The 18,411-nt window shown below is 45.5% G+C and overlaps 4 protein-coding genes across 12 annotated transcripts in view; 2 read left to right on the top strand and 2 right to left on the bottom strand.

The window, feature by feature from the left end:
- Positions 1-4,796, top strand: part of afap1l1a (actin filament associated protein 1-like 1a) — a 29,586-nt gene extending 24,790 nt beyond the window's left edge. For all 6 annotated transcript variants that reach the window (XM_035410309.1, XM_035410307.1, XM_035410306.1 and 3 more), the window contains 5 exons: positions 466-577; positions 2,175-2,342; positions 2,630-2,805; positions 3,473-3,601; positions 3,745-4,796. In XM_035410309.1, the coding sequence (XP_035266200.1) occupies positions 466-577; positions 2,175-2,342; positions 2,630-2,805; positions 3,473-3,601; positions 3,745-3,771 (612 nt within the window). In that variant the 3' untranslated portion in view covers positions 3,772-4,796. The remainder of the gene's footprint in view (positions 1-465; positions 578-2,174; positions 2,343-2,629; positions 2,806-3,472; positions 3,602-3,744) is intronic.
- Positions 4,797-5,860: 1,064 nt separating this feature from the next.
- Positions 5,861-11,264, top strand: grpel2 (GrpE-like 2, mitochondrial). The gene is made up of 4 exons (XM_035410312.1): positions 5,861-6,006; positions 9,825-9,981; positions 10,148-10,229; positions 10,369-11,264. The coding sequence occupies exons 1-4, from the start codon at positions 5,861-5,863 to the stop codon at positions 10,731-10,733; spliced, it is 750 nt and encodes a 249-aa protein (XP_035266203.1). The 3' UTR covers positions 10,734-11,264.
- A 438-nt stretch (positions 11,265-11,702) lies between these two features.
- Positions 11,703-13,835, bottom strand: pttg1 (PTTG1 regulator of sister chromatid separation, securin). Of its 2 annotated transcripts, none has more exons than XM_035409699.1 (6): positions 13,680-13,835; positions 13,137-13,239; positions 12,871-13,040; positions 12,707-12,785; positions 12,249-12,401; positions 11,703-11,848 (listed from the first exon to the last, which is right to left on the bottom strand). In XM_035409699.1, exons 2-6 carry the CDS (start codon positions 13,225-13,227, stop codon positions 11,766-11,768), a joined length of 576 nt encoding a protein of 191 aa, XP_035265590.1. In that variant the 5' UTR covers positions 13,228-13,239; positions 13,680-13,835; the 3' UTR covers positions 11,703-11,765. The 2 variants fall into 2 exon arrangements, with proteins under 2 accessions (XP_035265590.1, XP_035265591.1); XM_035409700.1 differs by having other exon boundaries at positions 11,703-11,833.
- A 711-nt stretch (positions 13,836-14,546) lies between these two features.
- Positions 14,547-18,411, bottom strand: part of cyfip2 (cytoplasmic FMR1 interacting protein 2) — a 28,623-nt gene continuing 24,758 nt past the window's right edge. For 2 of the 3 annotated variants that reach the window (XM_035409695.1, XM_035409696.1), the window contains exon 29: positions 14,547-18,017. In XM_035409695.1, coding sequence (XP_035265586.1) covers positions 17,850-18,017 — 168 coding nt within the window. In that variant the 3' untranslated portion in view covers positions 14,547-17,849. The remainder of the gene's footprint in view (positions 18,018-18,411) is intronic. The other variant, XM_035409697.1, reaches the window with a different exon arrangement.

The raw sequence follows: 18,411 nt of genomic DNA, 5'->3' as shown, positions 1-18,411 counted from the left end.
TGGGGGAGGGCCAGGTTTAGGGAGGGGTGGCGGTTTCGGGGGCTGTGGGGGGCTGGTGTCTTGGGGGTTTGAGTGTGTTTGTGCCCTATGCCCCCAAAAAACGAACCTGTGACTCTCCAGTTAGTTTAACGTAGCGTAGAATATGTTTATTACCCATAATCCCCTTGGTTTTTTTATCCGAATGTTCCTTGCCGGTCAGAGGTTCAGTTGTTTATTGAAAATGTTGCCGTGGTTTCATTTCTACCCCTCTGGGACGTTTTGTAATATCTTCAGTGGAAGCTGTGCAGAGTTGAAAAGATCTCTGTTCACTGTGTCTGGAGTCTGGGAATGAGAGACGTGTTGATCTCACTTTCTGCAGTTTGGCTGAAAGGGCATCCAGGGTCTGCTGAAGGAAGTCTTGTGTGGGGAACTGTACTGTCGCGTCTGTCACTGACCGTTGTGTCCCCCCCCCCCTCCCCCGCACAGGCAGAGGAGCAGGGGGCGGAGCCTAACGCCCCAGTGAGGAGACGCTCCTCCTTCTCCAGCAGAGATACAGAGAAGCTGCAGCCCCAGGGCAGCGTGAAGAGGCACGGGTCCAGTGAGTGTCCCGGGCTGGGGGGGCTGGGGGAGCATGGGGGGGGTGCCATGGGGGAGTGGGGGCCACGTGGGGGGGCACGGGTCCAGTGAGTGTCCCGGGCTGGGGGGGCTGGGGGGTTTTGGGGGGGCACAGGGGGGGAGTGTCCCTGGCTTGGGGGGTACAGTAAGCTCTACACTCGTTGAGCAGAATCAAATTCCTGTTTCCAGCCCCCCCCCGGGCTGTGGGGAATTTCTGAATGAGTGAGTGTGCGTATGTGTGTGTGTGTGTGTGTGTGTGTGTGTGTGCGTGTGTGTGCGTGTGTGTGTGTGTGTGTGCGTGTCTGTGTGTGTGTGTGTGTGTGCATGTTTGTGTGTTTGTTTGTGAGACAGCCTGCACTGTCTGGATATTATACTCTGGGTTATTACATTACAGGCATTTGTAACATTACAGGGTTACATTACAGGGTTATAATAACTGGGTGTATCTGTAGAAGGTTTTTATTATAAACTGACAATGATTCAGATGTTGAAAGGTCTAGACTGAGAATGAGTCACAGTGTTTATCAGATTTCAGGTTCCTTGTGAATAACAAACGCAGTCGTCTTATTTATGCTCTCCTCCCAGTCAGACAAGATTGGAGTCCCGCGTCTCCACCCGTCTTACGCTTCTTAATAAAACACAGTGACACGGTAACCGCGGTGACACTGTAACCACGGAGACGGTCCTCTGTTCCCGGGCCGGCTCGGTGCAGGGTGTAGAGAGGGGCACGGCTGCTCTGGGTCATCCTGATGTTGTCAGGTTTATGGCTCTTCGCCCATCTCTGTGTCTGACCGCCAATTACCCCCCCCCGACTCTTGCCGCGTTCCATGACCTAAAGAGTATCGAGTGAAAGCTTTGGCGCGGTCGCTTCAAAGGGCGCCCCTTCCCGTCGGTAATGGGGGGGTGGGGTAACCTGATATTTACGAGCCCCTCTCAGGTTCTCTGCCGCTCTCTGTGTGAGCGAGCGTGACTGCCTCACCTTCCCACAACCCCTCGGGTCACAGCCTTATGACCTTTGACCCTTCGCTGTGTGGTTTGCTACAGTAGCTCGGGAGATTCTTCCAGCCCCTGACGACTAATCCGGGATCGGCTTTCCCTGCTCCTTCACCGCTATGGCGGGAAGACGGTTGGGTCTGTTTAATGCCTGCAGGGCATTCTGTGGTACCTGGCACCAGGTAAAGAGAGGGATGATGTGATCCTGGCACCAGGTAAAGAGAGGGATGATGTGATCCTGGCACCAGGTAAAGAGAGGGATGATGTGATCCTGGCACCAGGTAAAGAGAGGGATGATGTGATCCTGGCACCAGGTAAAGAGAGGGATGATGTGATCCTGGCACCAGGTAAAGAGAGGGATGATGTGATCCTGGCCCCCTGTAAAGAGAGGGATGATGTGATCCTGGCACCAGGTAAAGAGAGGGATGATGTGATCCTGGCACCAGGTAAAGAGAGGGATGATGTGATCCTGGCACCAGGTAAAGAGAGGGATGATGTGATCCTGGCACCAGATAAAGAGAGGGATGATGTGATCCTGCAGACGCGTTTGAGGCAGTAACGCCACTCTCGCTCCTCCTCCGTCTCAGACGCCAATCTTTACGGGAAGTACGGGAAGACGCGGGCGGAGGAAGACGCACGGCGGTACCTGCAGGAGAAGGAGGAGCTGGAGAGGGAGCGGGACGGTGTCCGAAATGCCCTGCTCCTCCTGCGCAAGGAGAGGAGGGAGGCCAAGGAGGAGCTGAAGAGCTCTGCCAGTGAGAGAGTAGCACACACACACACACGCACACGCGCGCACACACACACACTCACACACATCAAAAATGTTTTAAAGTAAAGAATTGTGTTAGTGGTGCTGGATAAGAGCGTCTGCTGAATGCCAGCGATGTAATGTAGTTACAGCTGAAGACTGAGCAGAAAAGTTGTTTCCTGTGGAACTCTACCACCATCTAGTGGTAGCATGTGTTATAGACCAAGATCATGCTTCTGATATTCCTGCTGGTGTGTGTGCTTATGTGATTACGTGTGTGTGTGATTACCGTAGCGGGTAAGCACACGGCCCTGGAGGAGCGTGTGTCGCGGTTGGAGGAGAGCTGTAAGGAGAAGGAGGCGCAGAGGGTGGAGCTGGAGCTGAAGCTCAGCGTGGTGAAGGAGAACCTGAGGAAGTCTCTAGCAGGAGGAGCGCTCGGTGCTCCAGACGAGAGCCGTCCTGCCAGCAAGGTACTGACCCTCTCCAAACCACTGACCCAAACCCTGCAGTACTGACCCTCCCCAAACCACCGACACAAACCCTGCTGTACTCACCCAACCCAGACCACCGACACAAACCCTGCAGTACTGACCCTCTCCAAACCACTGACCCAAACCCTGCAGTACTGACCCTCCCCAAACCACCAACACAAACCCTGCAGTACTCACCCAACCCAAACCACCAACCCAAACTCTACAGTACTGACCCTCTCCAAACCACTGACCCAAACTCTGCAGTACTGACCCTCCCCAAACCACTGACCCAAACCCTGCAGTACTGACCCTCCCCAAACCACCAACACAAACCCTGCAGTACTCACCCAACCCAAACCAGCAACCCAAACCCTGCAGTACTCACCCGACCCAAACCACCGACACAAACCCTGCAGTACTGACCTCCCCAAACCACCGACACAAACCCTGCTGTACTCACCCAACTCAGACCACCGACACAAACCCTGCAGTACTGACCTCCCCAAACCACCGACCCAAACACTACAGCACACTGCAGTACTGACCCTCCCCAAACACTACAGCACACTGCAGTACTGACCCCCTCCCCATCAGTCTGTGCTCTGATGCTGCTGCTCAGCAGCTCCTCTGTGGGGAGTGTGAGACTGAACAGGTGTGTTTTCAGGTAAAAGGCGGGAAGGGCGATGGTCACTACGGCGATACTCTGCTGCCAGTCAACTGTGCGTCAGAACTGCGCAAGCGGCCACTCTCCATCTACGCGTCCACCAAAGGAAACGTCCTGCAGAAGACCAAGGTGCGTCCCCACATTCCCGCTGTCCGCAAACCCGTCAGGGTGCAGCTGCAGCTGCTGCGTTTAGCCTACGCACATTTACCATTTTGATAGAGCTGGTACAGGAAGTGGTACAGGAAGTGACATCACTATTTACCTGTTTGCAGGAATGGGAGTCAAAGAAAGGAACCTAAAGGAAATGAGGACCAATGAGAAGGCTTGAACCAGAGGAGAACGTTTCTGTGTCATGTGACTAAGAGGAAGAGAGAGAGAGGATGCCCTTTGACCCTCACCCCCTCCTCTCTTTAGAATGGTTTGGGTAGCTCCCTCCTGATGGTTGTCATCATCGCATAACAAACTGAGTTCCTGGATGTATTTCATTCCCAGGGGGCATCTTTCAACTCGCATGCCTCTGCTTTACCACAGAGCAAGAGGACAAGTGCTTTGACCTCACCTCAAAGCTGAGTGGGGGTGTGTCTGTGATCGATGTGAATGACAGGACGACACCTGTTCAGATCTGGGGACTGAGCTGTCTGCAGATGGAGGGGAAGTGCTTTTGAGCGATTTGAAGGGAAACATTTTTTGTGGTTTTGGAGAATGAATGCGCTGGGATTTTCTGTTGCAGGCTGGTTCTGAACGGTCACCAAATGGAAAGAAAAAAATCGGTTTCACTGTGAGATCTATGAGACGAAAACACAAATGATCCATGTTTAAGAGTAGTTTCAAGTCCTTATTTTTTAATGTACTGCTGTTGAGAGTGGAGGAGACATTGAGTGTTTTGTACACGTCATTTTTATTCAGTCACATTTTTTACACTGTGCAATGTTGTCTCTTTGCTCTGAGATAAGGGCGTCACAAACTTTAAACTCTTTCGCTGTAACTGGTGCTAATGAACTCTCACTGATGCAAACCTCTAAGGTTTAAACTCATTGCAGATGCTTCTGGTGCTGGACATTTTTTATAGTACCAGAGATCAGTACCATTGCTTATGAATCTGGACTGTATAACCACTTATAAATGTAATTATTCCAAAATATCTAACAAAAACAATGAGGTATAATGTTTCCGCATATTATACATCGTTGTTGCATCTTTGAGCCTCTCACTAACCTTTGAACTTTGCACTTTACAGATTTTTTTTTAATTTAATTTTTTTTATTTTTTACTTGGAGATGGTTAAGGGATAAATACAAATTAAATCACGACTTTCTGTACTGATCCTTTGTGTTAGTTAATTACTGTTCTCTCCAAAGTGTGAATACCCTCTCACAATGGGCCTCATTCATAAAACATGTGTACGATCACATGTAATTGTATACTGTGTGTGAGAACGTTTCCAAGAACGTTTCAGCATTCATCTTTTTTTTATTATCTGTATTTGTTTGTGGCTGTTTCCTTATATTAATCACATGAACAGTATTCTGTGTAAAACTTACATCAGCATTCAGAGTCTGCATTCATCATCTCATACACCTGGGATATGCACAAAGACAAAGGTCTGCACATGTCATAAATCCAATATTGGTTTTTCTTCTGAACATTTTTAAGAACAAAAATAATAATTTAGGAAAAGTTTTCAGAATGACGCCCAATGAGAGCAGTGATGTCTCAGCTCTTCGGAGGTTTACTGATGGAAAATTAGACACGTCTTCCTCCTGGCCTCAGATGGATCCATCAAGAGCCTCTTCATCAATGACACACGAATCCTTATCCAAGGACCATCTGCAGATGCATAGACATGCATTCACCACGGTGTGGTGCTGTTCTCCACAATCTCTCTCCTGCTTAAGGTTATTTAAGGTCATCATCAACAGCAAATCCTTCAGGAGAAGCACTGGTGTGGAGGTTTTCAAACTCCGTCCTGGGGGATACCTGCGTATGCTGGTTTTTGCTCCAGCCAATATCTTGATTAATTAAGTTTGTGGAAAATCTGTTTAAATTCTCTGAAAAATTTTCTTCATTCTTATAAATAGAATGCAGGTTTGGCTCGTTTGCTTTGTCTTTAACTTGTTCATTTTCTACCATATAGTCAGTTTTACTGGTCCGGTGTCCACACTTAGACCAACTAGGAGTCTATTGAATAATTTGCCGGTTAATTCCTAAACATTATGCTTATGTAATTAATGGTAATTTCATTGCTTAGCATGAAATAGCGTGACAGCTGATTTGTTTAATTAAAAAATATATATTAAATTATATGATACTTAAAAAGGCTTGGATTATATTTTCTAAAGTAACCCATAGGTAGGAAAAATGACGTTCCGTTAATTTGTCCCGAAATGGATGCTGGGTAATAGGCGGTCTAGCCGCGATAGTGAAAGTCGTGCCAGTCAGTGGCGGCTCGCTATGGCTATACAGTTCTTACGCTGTTCGCGGAACCGTTTAAATTGTTTGGGGAGAGTACGGTCTTTCATCTCGAAGAGCAACGAGTAAGATATTCGTTATTTATATGTATATTACATCTGCTTTGTATATGTCGTATTTTGTTAAATCTAACGTATTATATTAGACTACTTCCCTTGCTCGACCGTTAGCTGCTACGATGGCTAGTACTGTATTACCGTTGTTTGACCCCCAACAGTTGGCTAGCGCTGGCCCAACGCCGTTATTTGAAACGATGTCACTGACGTTAGTTAGGTTCGTTATTTTGCGTTATATCTTCTCTCTTTTTCGCTCGTTAGCGAGTTAATAACGCCAGTATTTATATAAGTGTTGGCTTGTGCTGCGGGTGGCTTAGCTGGTTTAATGGCTAACGTTGGCTGTTGTCTCCAGTCTTGTGACTCTGTTGGCTCGTAGCCGTGTCGCCCGCTCCACATTGTGACAGAAATAATGAAAGATGTTTGAGACATTATTACACTAAGGCAAATTAAAGCTTTAACTTCGAGTGTTAAAGCTGCTAGTCTGTGTATTTTCACGCTTTTTGGCTGTTTTAACACTGTTAACAGAAAAAATCGAAATAAAAACGTTTCACGAATATTGTATTCCAGGTAATGCATATTGACACACTACAGGTTGATAATATGTTACATAGATGGCTATATCCGCTAACTCATAAAATATATGGCTATTTTTCATGACAGTTTAGAAGATAGGGTGTAAGCTTAAACACTCCCTGATGCCACGTTTGGGATCCATTCCTTGAGCGCTTGGGCTCACGTATTAATTTGGCTTCAAGTTCGCTGGTGGAAAGCATTGTAGCGTTGCGTTGGCTTTAAAATCACTGAACGTTGGAATTATTTTTACCTTTCTGAAATAAACTGTTTGGTGTGGAACAGGATCTTACTTTATAGATATTTTTTCCTGAAGTCTGATAGTTTCTACGTGTTTGTTTGCTATTCATCTGTGATGATTCACTTCCTGGTAGGAGCTTTAGTGAGTTGCTCTTAGGCGCACACTAAAATTTTAACGAACATTTCTTCATTTAAATTCTTGTCCTTAGATTTATGACCCGCTCTAACTACTGGTAATTCTGGATAGACAACGACTGCAGTTTTGGAGACATGAATATGTGACGTTGAACTTGTATAGAGAAAATAAGTTGTCTAGACAGGCACAATGTTTCTTGTACGTTTCTTGTGTCCCGTTCTGTAGTACGTGGATGAATACGTGTGCTTACACTGCCCTTTGCCCGCAATGTGCCCTTGGTTGCTTTAAAATGGCATTTCTTCGAAAAAAATGAGTCTGATTACATTACATCGCTGGAATTTAGGGGACGCTCCACAACAACTTGCGCAACTTTTACACAGTATCCGTTTATGCAGATGGGGCTGGATATATACTGAAGTTCGGGTTAACGGCAGTGTCCTAGTTAGCAATCGAACTTGAAACCTTTCTATTGTACTACACCCACCTACACCCGTTAGCCGTTCTGGTAAGCATGTTTGGTCAGGTTGACATATTGCAGTACAGTAGTGCGCCTTTTAAGATAGGGGGTCACTCTAAACTGACCTCCTGGGTCCTGAGGCCACTTTCTGGACACCTGGAAAAGTTCTCTGGTAGGTTCTTTAAAGATAGTCTGTGCGTCACACAGTCGATCAGTTTACTCGGAGGAGTAGCATCAGTCTACATGGACTTGGGATGTCTTCATCTAATAGAGAAACCATCTTTTAAATTTTTTATTTATTTAAGAGCTTATATTGGTTGGGTTAAAATTGTGTGGACAGTGCTAATTTGTCTTCAGGCTTGTTTACTTGCTGGAAACTTGGATGGTCGTGCTGAAATGCAAATCATTTTTGCTCTGGATAAGCGCTTCAGCTAAATGATGTAAATGTCAGTCAGCTGGTCTGAGTTCACCTGTTTTATTTACGTGTTCCTTTCAGGGCCTGTTTGTTTTAGGGTGTGCGCGAGTGTGTGTGTGTGCGCGAGTGTGTGTGTGTGCGCGAGTGTGTGCGTGTGTGCGCTACGTCCAGGAGTGGTGCGTCTCCTTCCTGTACAGTATAAAAAGCCGATTCTCTCCTCTGAGCTGGTCTGATTTGTTGAGCTGTTCCTGTCCAGTGTTTACCCTGCGGTTTGAAGCAGGAGGTCCTCGTGCATGAAACTCCCCACAATGATCCTAAGTCCAGAGTGACTGCACACTACACTTCCTGTCAGGCTCTTGTGGTTTGCAAAACCGTTTAGAATATATTATGGATTTGACAACAGAAACGGTTTGTTTCACCATCCAAAATAATTGTTTTTCATTCTTCAGCAGTAGCATGAAAGATTGTTTCTTTTGCAAAAGAAGCATAGTTGCAACAGCCCTTAGCATAGCAGATTACACAGGACAAGAACATAGGAAACATGTTAAATAGAGATTAAGTTTTAAAATGTATGTATTTTCTGTGCTGTAAATGAAAATGGCTAATAAATAGGTCTTTTCCTTCTCCATCCATATCTAGACCAGTTAACAGTAGCCACTTGTTTGCATACGGAGCCACGTGGGTAATTTTGTTACCAATTAGCTTTGTTTATTTGAAAAGCTGTGGTTTGTTTTGTTTGCAGGCAGATGTGTTTGTTTGAACTCTTGAGTGAACGTTTCCTGGTGCCGTTCTCCCCCTCTCCTGGGAAATGGAGGCGTAAACCACTCTGAGCAGCGAGCAGACACAGCCCGCCTCTCTCTCTGCAGGCACTGTGCGCTGGCCCTCCTTTCTCAACTTTACAGCGTTTATTTTACTCGTCTGCCTGTTAAATTACTGCCCCTGCGCCCTCCACACATTACACTCACTCAGCAGATTCAGGCTCTTTCAACCTGCAGTTTGCTGCTCAACACTTATTGGAAATGTATTGTTTAGAACTTAGTGAGGACAAACCCGTGACATTCATGGATCAAGCATGCAAAACTAGTTTGGCCCAGACATCCGTCGAGCTACGCTGGTAATTATGTCTACTAGCTACAGCAGAATAATTTAGCATGTGCAGCTAATGCATGATAGCTTGCCTTACTGACTGGTTGCCCAGTTATTGTTGTACATGCATGTAATAGTTGGGCAAATGTTTCTGAAGTTCCCATAAGTGTATATCCACATCAGTGTATAGCAGGGCTTTTGGCTGTTATAGGGTACATTACACTTTCATCATTAGCAAGCTGCTTGGCTAGTGCTAGCTAGCTTCCCTGGTTAGTATGCCAGTTAACAAAACCACGGCTCACCAGTGTGTACTGGCCAGGGTTAGCCTGCTGGTGCCATCGTGTGTGAATGGTGCTGATCCTGGGAAATGCCAGACAGTCCCTGGCTGAGTGATAAAGCTACAGCCTTCAGACTGCAAGGCCAGTTCCCTCACCTCTGTGCTACACCACACACTATAGTCCTCTCTGATATGTTGCTGCTGTTGCTCAGGCCAAATGGAGCTCTTTCACCTGAATATCCTGCACAGATGCGAATGAGTTTGTGAGACTCCACTTTCTGTTGCTATGGAGACTCATTAAATCGCATGGTCAGTATTTGGTACAGACCTTTAGAGTAATCCGTAACTGCATTTCTGAAAGATTGTGCTGAAGATGCAAAAGTTTGGGCCTAATGAAAGTAGTATTAATTGGCAATACAACACAGATCTCATGGTTTTTAGTAGAAGGGAAAGAGGCTCACACCCCCTGGTGGGGACACAATTAAATGGAATTTTAGAGTTCCTATTTCTAGGACAGTGCTGAGAGCATTTGAGTTGTGCTTTCTATTATCTGAACATCCGTTTTGTCCCTGTAAGGTCCTCTAATGTGTCATTACCCTGTCTCGCCCAGAGTTCGTCTAATGTGTCATTTCCCTGTCCTACCCAGAGTTCCTCTTCAGTACAGTACAGCAGCACAGCAGCGCAGCACGGGTGACGATTGCCATGGCGATGACAGCACGACGGAGCAGACGCATGCGGTGACCAACATTCAGATGCTGGAGATGCGAGCCACCAAGCTGGGGGAGCAGGTCCAGAGCCTGACTGTAAGACCAGCGGCCACAGACAGGGGGCGCTGTTTCTACTTTTAAATATATTTTTAAAAAATAATTTACTAATTTTGTTGTTTTGGATATATTTGAGATTTTTATTTTTTCAGATAATGTAATCACTGTCTGATAATCTTGTGTGTGCCTTTGGTGTGTTTTCCAGGAGAAGTACAAAAAAGCCTTGGCTGATTCTGAAATGGTTCGGAGGAAAACTCAGAAGTTCGTTGAGGATGCCAAGACCTTTGGTGAGATTCATTCCGAGTTTGTAAAATAACATTCTGTGTTTCATGGACCCAAATGGCCCGCAGCACCTGGTCAGTCTCACCTGCACCTGTTAACCTGTTCCGATTTTAACACCCCTCTCTTCTCCGTGTCCACCAATAGGAATCCAGAGTTTCTGCCGGGACCTGGTGGAGGTGGCGGACCTGCTGGATCTGGTGGTGCGGGAGCTGCGGGGCGAGGCGGAGGAGGAGGGCGAGGGGGCGGAGGAGGGGGCGCATAAAACACGCCAGGGCCTGCAGCGGGTGCAGGAGCGGCTGGAGGCCGTCTTCGCCAAGCACGGCCTGGAGAAGATGATGCCCGTCGGGGGCAAGTACGACCCATACCAGCACCAGGTCGTGTGCCATGTGGCAGCCGAGGGCATGGAACCTGGCGCCGTGGCGCTGGTCGAGCAGGAGGGCTACAAGCTCCACGGACGCACCATCCGCCACGCCCGAGTGGGCATCGCCATGGCGACGCAGGAGCAGTGAGGAAGTCCCCCTCCCCCGCCCTGCCCCATCCGGGGTTATTTATGTTCAGATGCTTCTCAATGGGATGATTTATATTCGCATGTACATATTTAACATATTTTGTACAATTGAATGTAGAAATGTTTATATTTATATTTATTTTTGGAATGGATGCAGCGATGTTAAATGACTGCAGCGGTAGTTAGCGAGGTCAGGGCTCTCCTGCAGAGCTCCCATTTTAGGAGCATTTCCTCCTGAACAATAATGTGTGCTAACTAGTGGGGGGGGGGGGGAGTGATTTAGGAGCACATCTGCTAATTGGGATATGTTGGTGTGCTCCTAAATTTGTCAACGTAAGGGGCCAATGTGCTCCTTGGGAAAAAAATGTTGATAGAGCCCTGACTGTCTTACTACAGACCAGCTACGTGCAACCATAACCCCCCCCCCCCCAGCTTAGAAGGTGCAATGAGGCTCACTTTAGACATTTGCCAATAGAATGTCTGAGCATCTGTTTCCTCATGAGAGGATCTGTATTAAAAAGTCCTGATTTAATGAGTGTGTGGTACTGGGTTTGTCTCGTGACCGTATCGAGTGTGTGGTACTGGGTTTGTCTCGTGACCGTATCGAGTGTGTGGTACTGGGTTTGTCTCGTGACCGTATCGAGTGTGTGGTACTGGGTTTGTCTCGTGACCGTATTGTGTGTGTGGTACTGGGTTTGTCTCGTGACCGTATCGAGTGTGTGGTACTGGGTTTGTCTCGTGACCGTATTGAGTGTGTGGTACTGGGTTTCTCAGTTCTGTGGTGACTGTTTTACAAGCGTGTGCTACTCCAATTTTGTCTTAATCTTAGGGAGACGGTGAGGGGACAAGTCAAATACACATACCAGCACAGCCTAGTGAACTACAGACTCCAGAATCCACCTCATGCATGCCCACGACCCATTTTGGCTTCCAACCCATCGTTTAAGAAATACTGTTACAGAGGCAGAAGTGTAAAACAATGTAAAACTTTATTAGAAGCAAAATTAGTAACACAAAATAAACACATGAAACATTAGTATTGGGGCTCTGGAGGCAGGTCCACGGTGAGCTGGCTGATGGTCTGTAGGAAGGAGTCCAGCTCTGCAGAGAAGTCCTCTGGAACAGAGAGCAGTGTTAGACAGGCCTGGCAGTGCAAGCAAACACACAACACAGAAACGCGCTTCAGTGGCAGCACACCAGTAAAACATCCTCCCGCACACAGCATCTAACAGATCTACGGCCCACTGAAGTGACTTTAAGGTGCCAAGGACATTAGGAAATCTAGAAATGCAACAGGCTCCTGGACGCAGGGCGGGGCCTGAAGCCAACCGTTTGATCCCAATCCAGAGTTTATAAAAGGCAGAACTGTTTTTAACGGATTGCACACTTGGATGTCAAACTCCACACATCAACATCCAACCCCACCCATCCCCTCCCACATCCTCCAGTCAGTTGCATTTGGTAAATCCACTCGCCATTTCAGTTTATAAAGAATTTCAGAATCATTCTTACGCACCCACTGGCATTTTCATGGGCGCCAGCTGTTCACACGCGTCAATCACTTCAAACTCCTCCTCACGCAGGACGGGGTTTCCGGGGAAACGAGCCAGGCCGGCCAAACACAGGTGGCTCAGCCGAACCTCCTCTGGAACCTCGTAGGTCTCAAAGTCTGAAACCAGCGTGCGTTTAGGAGCAGAGTACTGGTCACAGACATTCAATTAGATATAAAAAATTTGCCTATAAAATGAAATCCTTCCAGAGAATGTGTAGACCCCATTCACAGTTGTCATGCTATTTAAACCAAAGATAATACAAAGGTGCATTTAAAATGGAACAAGGTATATTGATGTCCCGCCCCACCCATGGACAAGACCATTTTGAATGAGTCTGCCTTTTTGGATAGATAAACTTCCTGTCAAAAGCAGCAGTCTCTGCAAGCATTAATATAACAGGACAGATGTAAGGATCATTTACCCAGCGGGTTATATGGGATTAGCTTTTCAATTTCCGGATATTCCTCCTCAGTGTTCTGTGGCTTCGTTTTTACTTTTTGCTGAAAGAGAGCAGCCTTGTTAAGCACTTAACACTGGCACGTTTAGGACAACAGACGCATTTAACAAAATAACCAATAACCCAACCGTTGGTATTGCTGGAGTTTTGTTCTTATTTCGGCCAGTTAGGGAGACGGACGGGGTGGATCCGAGCTTATTGACCGTCCCCAACGCTCTGCGGCACGATTGCGGGGGAACCCCACACAGAGGCTTTCCAGACGCGGGGGTCTTCAGGCAGGTGTCCGCTACGGTGCTCCCTACAAGGACGTAAAAAAAAGCACGGTCTCGCGAATATGACGTAGACAAATTAACGAGAATAAAACCAACAGGTGAGCCGGAGTAAATGAAGTTACCTGGAGCGGAGAACAGCCTCCCTCGCTGTTTGGAAGGAGCAGGTGTGAGAAGTGCACCATTCTCTTTGTCAACGTAGATCAGCGTGGTCATCTTTCAGGTAAGCTGTGCGGAACAATGTTAACTTTACATCCAGCTCTCATTCCTCATTAAACGTTGGTCGAAAGAGTTAGATAACTTCGTTAGTTTAAAGGCATTAAAATCAGCTAGACAACCATAAAACAATCCAAGTAGCTAGCCAAGTTAGCAAACACATCATACAGTCCAATCTAGATAACTTAATATCGCCTCGTTAACGACAGTTCGTTTTCGCTAATGTAGTTGCCAGCACAATTAACTAGATATAAAAGGTTATTTTCACGGTGGAAAATTAAGACAAAATAAATTTACTAACAGGATACTATAGCTAGCCGACTAAACAAATTTGCCAGTATATTTAGCCTAACCAGCGAGCAAAGACGGTAATTTAGCATACTGCTGATAACATAACCAAACAAACAAACTATTCGGCTACGGTTACGGAGCATTCATCATTTACGCCTTACCGGGGTTTTAGTTCAGTGAATACGGTCTTCGCTGTTGTTTTAAATGTTGTCTTTAGTTGGTTTGTATTCAATCTTAAACAGAAGTCCAGGGAAAGCGTTTCTGTTTTCTAAGTTCTGCGGCTCATTTTTAAACGTCAACCCGCATCCTCATTGGTTCCTGTCCCGAACAGCAGTGCAGATTGAATTGTAGACACTGCCCCCAAGCGGTACGGATGAATACACGCAGGCCGCCGGCATCCGGCAGTGCCTCTTCGTGACGGACACTGTTGCAATGGGGCAGGAACAGGTGCGAGAATTCCAAACCGGAGGTTCTTAACAAATACATAAAATACTGCAAAAAAGTTTGCTTATTAAGAGGGCCAGCTGATTGTCTCACATGTGACCTGCAGTGATTTAAATATCTGTTTCAATGGTTATCCTCCAGTGGTCCCCATACAATACGGACCAGTGACTAATTGTACAATTGAGTTTTTAATTGAGACATTTATAAAAACAATTAGTTGATCTAACATGGGGAGAGTCAGGAAGAGAAGTGAACATGGATGGAAGTCCAAATGCTATGAAAAGCATGTCTTCGAGTCAGTGGTCCTCACTCCTGGTCATGGAGAGTTGCAGGGTCTGCTGGCTTTTGTTGTTACCCTAACCAACAAGGCAACATTTAGCCAGAGTGGCTTGAATGTATCTGAACCCCAAAATAATCCTCCTGATGAGAAGTGCTGTCCACATGCTGAGGGTTTAGGGGTCTTCCTGAGAATGTGCTCCATACTAACATTTTAAATGAAAGGCATTCTCCAGTCCAGGAATCAAATGGTCAACGTTTTCATCTGCATCCACAATAATACTTTGGATACAAAATTCATGGCCAGGTTTCAGTTAGAATTTTTTTTATTTCATGGAAATACAACATTATTTCAGTTCCTCTGGACTGTTTGTTGTGTAGTTTATTTTCATCTTTTATATTCCAGAACATGATCACTCGTAACAACAATATGAACAAAACCTCACAAACAGGGCCATGACCACAATAAAGTACACCTGCCATGCTAAGATTTTAAAATGATGCTTCATTGTTTTTTTGTTTTTTTTTTCAATTTAAATGTTCACCCCTTAAAGGAAAAATAAAGTATAATTATATTAATAAATATCAATTAAGGAACAGTGGAAAGCACTATTTAAAAACGTAAAAGCAATCAAAATTCCTTAAAACAAAAACTTGAAAGAAAATGCTAAATTAGGCCTAAGGACACGTATTCAAAATAAAAACTTTATAACAGAAGCTGCCATGCATTTTTGTTTAAGACTTTTTGTTTTACTAAAAATGTTGTTTCAGTCAAATATAAAATGGAAAATAGATATAAATATATTAAATGCATGATTTGGTAACACTGAAAGTAAAGAGCCAATAACTGCAAATACTGACTTGTTTCCAGACTACCCAGCTGTTGGAGTAAGGGGCGAAAAAGCAACCAACGATTTTACTCAGATTCCCAGAGTGCTCTGTTAGTAAGAGGGGAATCGGAGTGGTCTGTAATTTTCAAAGACAACTCAACTCCTCCCCATTTTTACCTTTTTTCCAATTGGGTTACACTACTGGTTCTATTCAGGGCATTTGCTTGAGACACACATTTCAACCAATCGTGTCTGGATAAAATTCCACACATCTTTCTCTGATGGGGTTTGTCGAGAAAGGTGTAATGATGCCACTGTGTTTTGCATATCTAAATAATATAAAACTGTTTAACAGACAAACAGCATTAAGGATCTGACTTGCAAAAATAGATGACATTTCTTGTCAAAAGTAGAACCAACATAATTATGAAGATACAGATTAAATTACCAATATTATTTTTTTTAAAAGCAAAACCGTTACAACACTCAGTACCTCACTTTGTCAATGAAATACACAGCAGTGGTGAATGGGGAAAATCCTCCTGTTCATTTCTGAAGCCAGAAAACTATGAAAAAGTTACAATAAATAAAAGCAAAAAAAACCCAGAGTTGTTGCTCTGGCATCTTTCATATATATATATCTCTCTCTTCAGTGGTTATGTATATGTGGATCTGATGGAGCTGGTATTTACACTGCGCTCCCCCCACAGGGTAGAGGGGTCAGGGGTCACGTGCGTCAACATTACCATACCACCATCTGAGGCTGTTCTCTGTACAATACAGTGATTAAAAAATAAAATAAAATCACACAACATGTGACGCACACAATGACAGAAACCTACCGTTTCAACATCTTTTGGATCCTGACCGTTGCATTATTTTCCGTTTTGAAAGGAGCCTGTTTGAGGGCGAGTCAGGGCTTTGAAGCTCAGGTCCTCTGTGAGTTGTACTGACGTTACTTTGACCCAACGGGGGTGGGCTGGTGGGGAGGTGACAGGCGGCTGTCCTTCGCTTCTCTTCAAACCAAATATCCCCGTGGTAACGCATGAGCATCCAGGCAGTTTAGCTGAAATGTTTTCTAGACATTCACAGCAGCTCAATCCGATAAAACGCACCTCACGGGTACATTTTTGTGTGGCTTCAAAGTGCCAAAATTTAACATTTGAAAAATTCAACAACGTCTCTTTCCAAATATAATCCCCCGGTTACTCACGAACCTGAGCTACTGCTTCTAGAAAACTCGTCACATTTCAGCTAAACTACCTGGATGGACAGATACTACCAGGTAATTTAAAACCTACCTCATTTTCATTTTTAGGAGAACTGCCCCTTCAAAACAGAAGAGGCAGAATCCTCATCTGTAACTGTAAAATCAATGCTCTCGTCTGTTTATTTTGTCCTTTCGCTCGATTAAAAACAACAAAAAAAAAGAAAAAAAATCAGCTAATTAACAGAATTATCTCCACCCACGGGCTGGCTGTTTGTCAGTTGACTGTATCTCGCATGGATGAGTTCTTTTTCAGGGATGAGTCCGGTTTTGTCCCTCTGTGAGGAGCTGGCACGCATTCTGAATGTTTATTCCCCCATTAAAGCTTTCTTAGAGGGTTAAGGGGGGGGGGGGGTCTTTGTGTTGGTGGGGGGCCTGATTAAAGTGCCACTGGACTGATTCTGGCCTATAAGGGTCAGCTCTCAATACCTGCCAGTAAAATAAAATGGAGGATTTGTGGAGATTCTTCTCCAGGAAGTAAAGCAGGCAAAGGCAGTGGGCTTGACTACAGTTAAAAGGAGTGGCATTAAAATAATGGAACATTAAAACATATTTACAGAAAGCAGTTCTGAGGGATACAGTAGTCCACACAGTGAGATGGAACGTCATGGAAACGCAACAAAACCAAACAAACCAAAGCAGTTCTGAGCAGCTGAAGAGAAAACGTGAATCATTCCCCTCCCTCAGGGGCCTGATCCAATCTAACCCCAAAGCAACCTGTCCTCAGCTGAAACTACACACACAAAGCTGGGTAAAAAGAAAAAGACTGACTGATTAATGCATTGCTCTGTGGAACTCTTTGCAGTTATATTGAACAAGGCCGTATATTCATTCTGCGTTCTGCCAAATTCATTGATTTGATAATATTATAGGTTGTGGATGCTACTGTGAAATCCAGGCTGTTGATTGGGGGTAATCTCTGAGAGCATCAAGTCCTTTTTTGTTCTTGTTTTTGTTTTTTTAGGATGGTTTCGAGCTGCACAAAGCAGACATTACCTTGTTCTTTTGTTTTAACAGGTGAGGAAATGTGCAACGCTTCCTCACGCTCGAGGAGGGGCGGGATGTTCCTGTTCACCCGGTTGCCGGGGTTACCTGTGGTGGAGCCCCGCCCTTATTCTGCGTACCTGTGTAAGGACCGAGGAGCGTGGATCTGCACCAGGGGGGCGGGGCTAAAACTACATTTACTCTCAGAACCAACCAGGTAATGAGTTCTGCTCTAATGGACATTCAGAGCAGAGAGGTTGTGGGCGGGGCTACAGTGATGAGCCTAGGGACCTGGGATTGGTGGGTTTTCGGGGGGGAGGGTTTTTCTCCGAAGGTAGTGGCCAGGGATTGGTGGGTTTTCGGGGGGGAGGGTTTTTCTCAGCAGGTAGTGGCCAGGGATTGGTGGGTTTTCGGGGGGAGGGTTTTTCTCAGCAGGTAGTGGCCAGGGATTGGTGGGTTTTCGGGGGGGAGGGTTTTTCTCAGCAGGTAGTGGCCAGGGATTGGTGGGTTTTCGGGGGGGAGGGTTTTTCTCAGCAGGTAGTGGCCAGGGATTGGTGTATAGGAGGTTGGAAGCAGCGGACGTGCTCTACGGTGGAACTGTCCGTCTCCACTGCCTTCATGTACTTATTAAGGATGGCGAAGATCTCATTGTTCAGGATCTGGTACTTCCTGATGCGGTCGGCCATCTTCTTCAGGGGCTGTGTGGGGTGGGGGGTGGGGGGTGGGGGGAGGTGAGGGAGAGAATGAGAGACCTGAGGTTCTGCCTCTTATACCTCCAGTACCACAGTGTACGAGTTCTGTAACATTTCACAATGTGCATTTATAATAACGGCAAAGAAGTGAATATTCGTAAAATACAGACTTGTATTTGAATTGGAGGAAGGTACTACAATAAGATGTCAACATTTCTGTTCAAAGATTGCCATATAATTCAACTCTTAATTCCGTTTCTATAGAAATGTAAAGACATCCCATTCGTCAGAGAAGTTAAATCACTTTTTAAACTGGTGCACCAGCCTAAAAGGTAGCCAAAATTATCTAAAAAGAAACCATGTTGTTTAAAAAAAATAAAAATAAAAAAAAAACCAATAT

This window comes from Anguilla anguilla, chromosome 3 (assembly GCF_013347855.1).
Source record: "Anguilla anguilla isolate fAngAng1 chromosome 3, fAngAng1.pri, whole genome shotgun sequence".
Classification (NCBI taxonomy): Eukaryota; Metazoa; Chordata; class Actinopteri; order Anguilliformes; family Anguillidae; genus Anguilla; species Anguilla anguilla.
Note: the sequence above shows the minus strand (reverse complement) of the source record. Positions and strands in the feature narration are given on the sequence as shown.

Coding starts and splice junctions, on each gene's coding strand:
- grpel2 (XM_035410312.1), top strand. CDS start 5,861: ATGCTGGGTAATAGGCGGTCTAGCCGCGATAGTGAAAGTCGTGCCAGT. Junction 6,007..9,824: donor TTCATCTCGAAGAGCAACGA/GTAAGATATTCG, acceptor TGTCCTACCCAG/AGTTCCTCTTCAGTACAGTA. Junction 10,230..10,368: donor TGAGGATGCCAAGACCTTTG/GTGAGATTCATT, acceptor GTCCACCAATAG/GAATCCAGAGTTTCTGCCGG.
- pttg1 (XM_035409699.1), bottom strand. CDS start 13,227: ATGACCACGCTGATCTACGTTGACAAAGAGAATGGTGCACTTCTCACA. Junction 12,402..12,706: donor AATCCCATATAACCCGCTGG/GTAAATGATCCT, acceptor CGCTGGTTTCAG/ACTTTGAGACCTACGAGGTT. Junction 11,849..12,248: donor GCCCATGAAAATGCCAGTGG/GTGCGTAAGAAT, acceptor TCTCTGTTCCAG/AGGACTTCTCTGCAGAGCTG.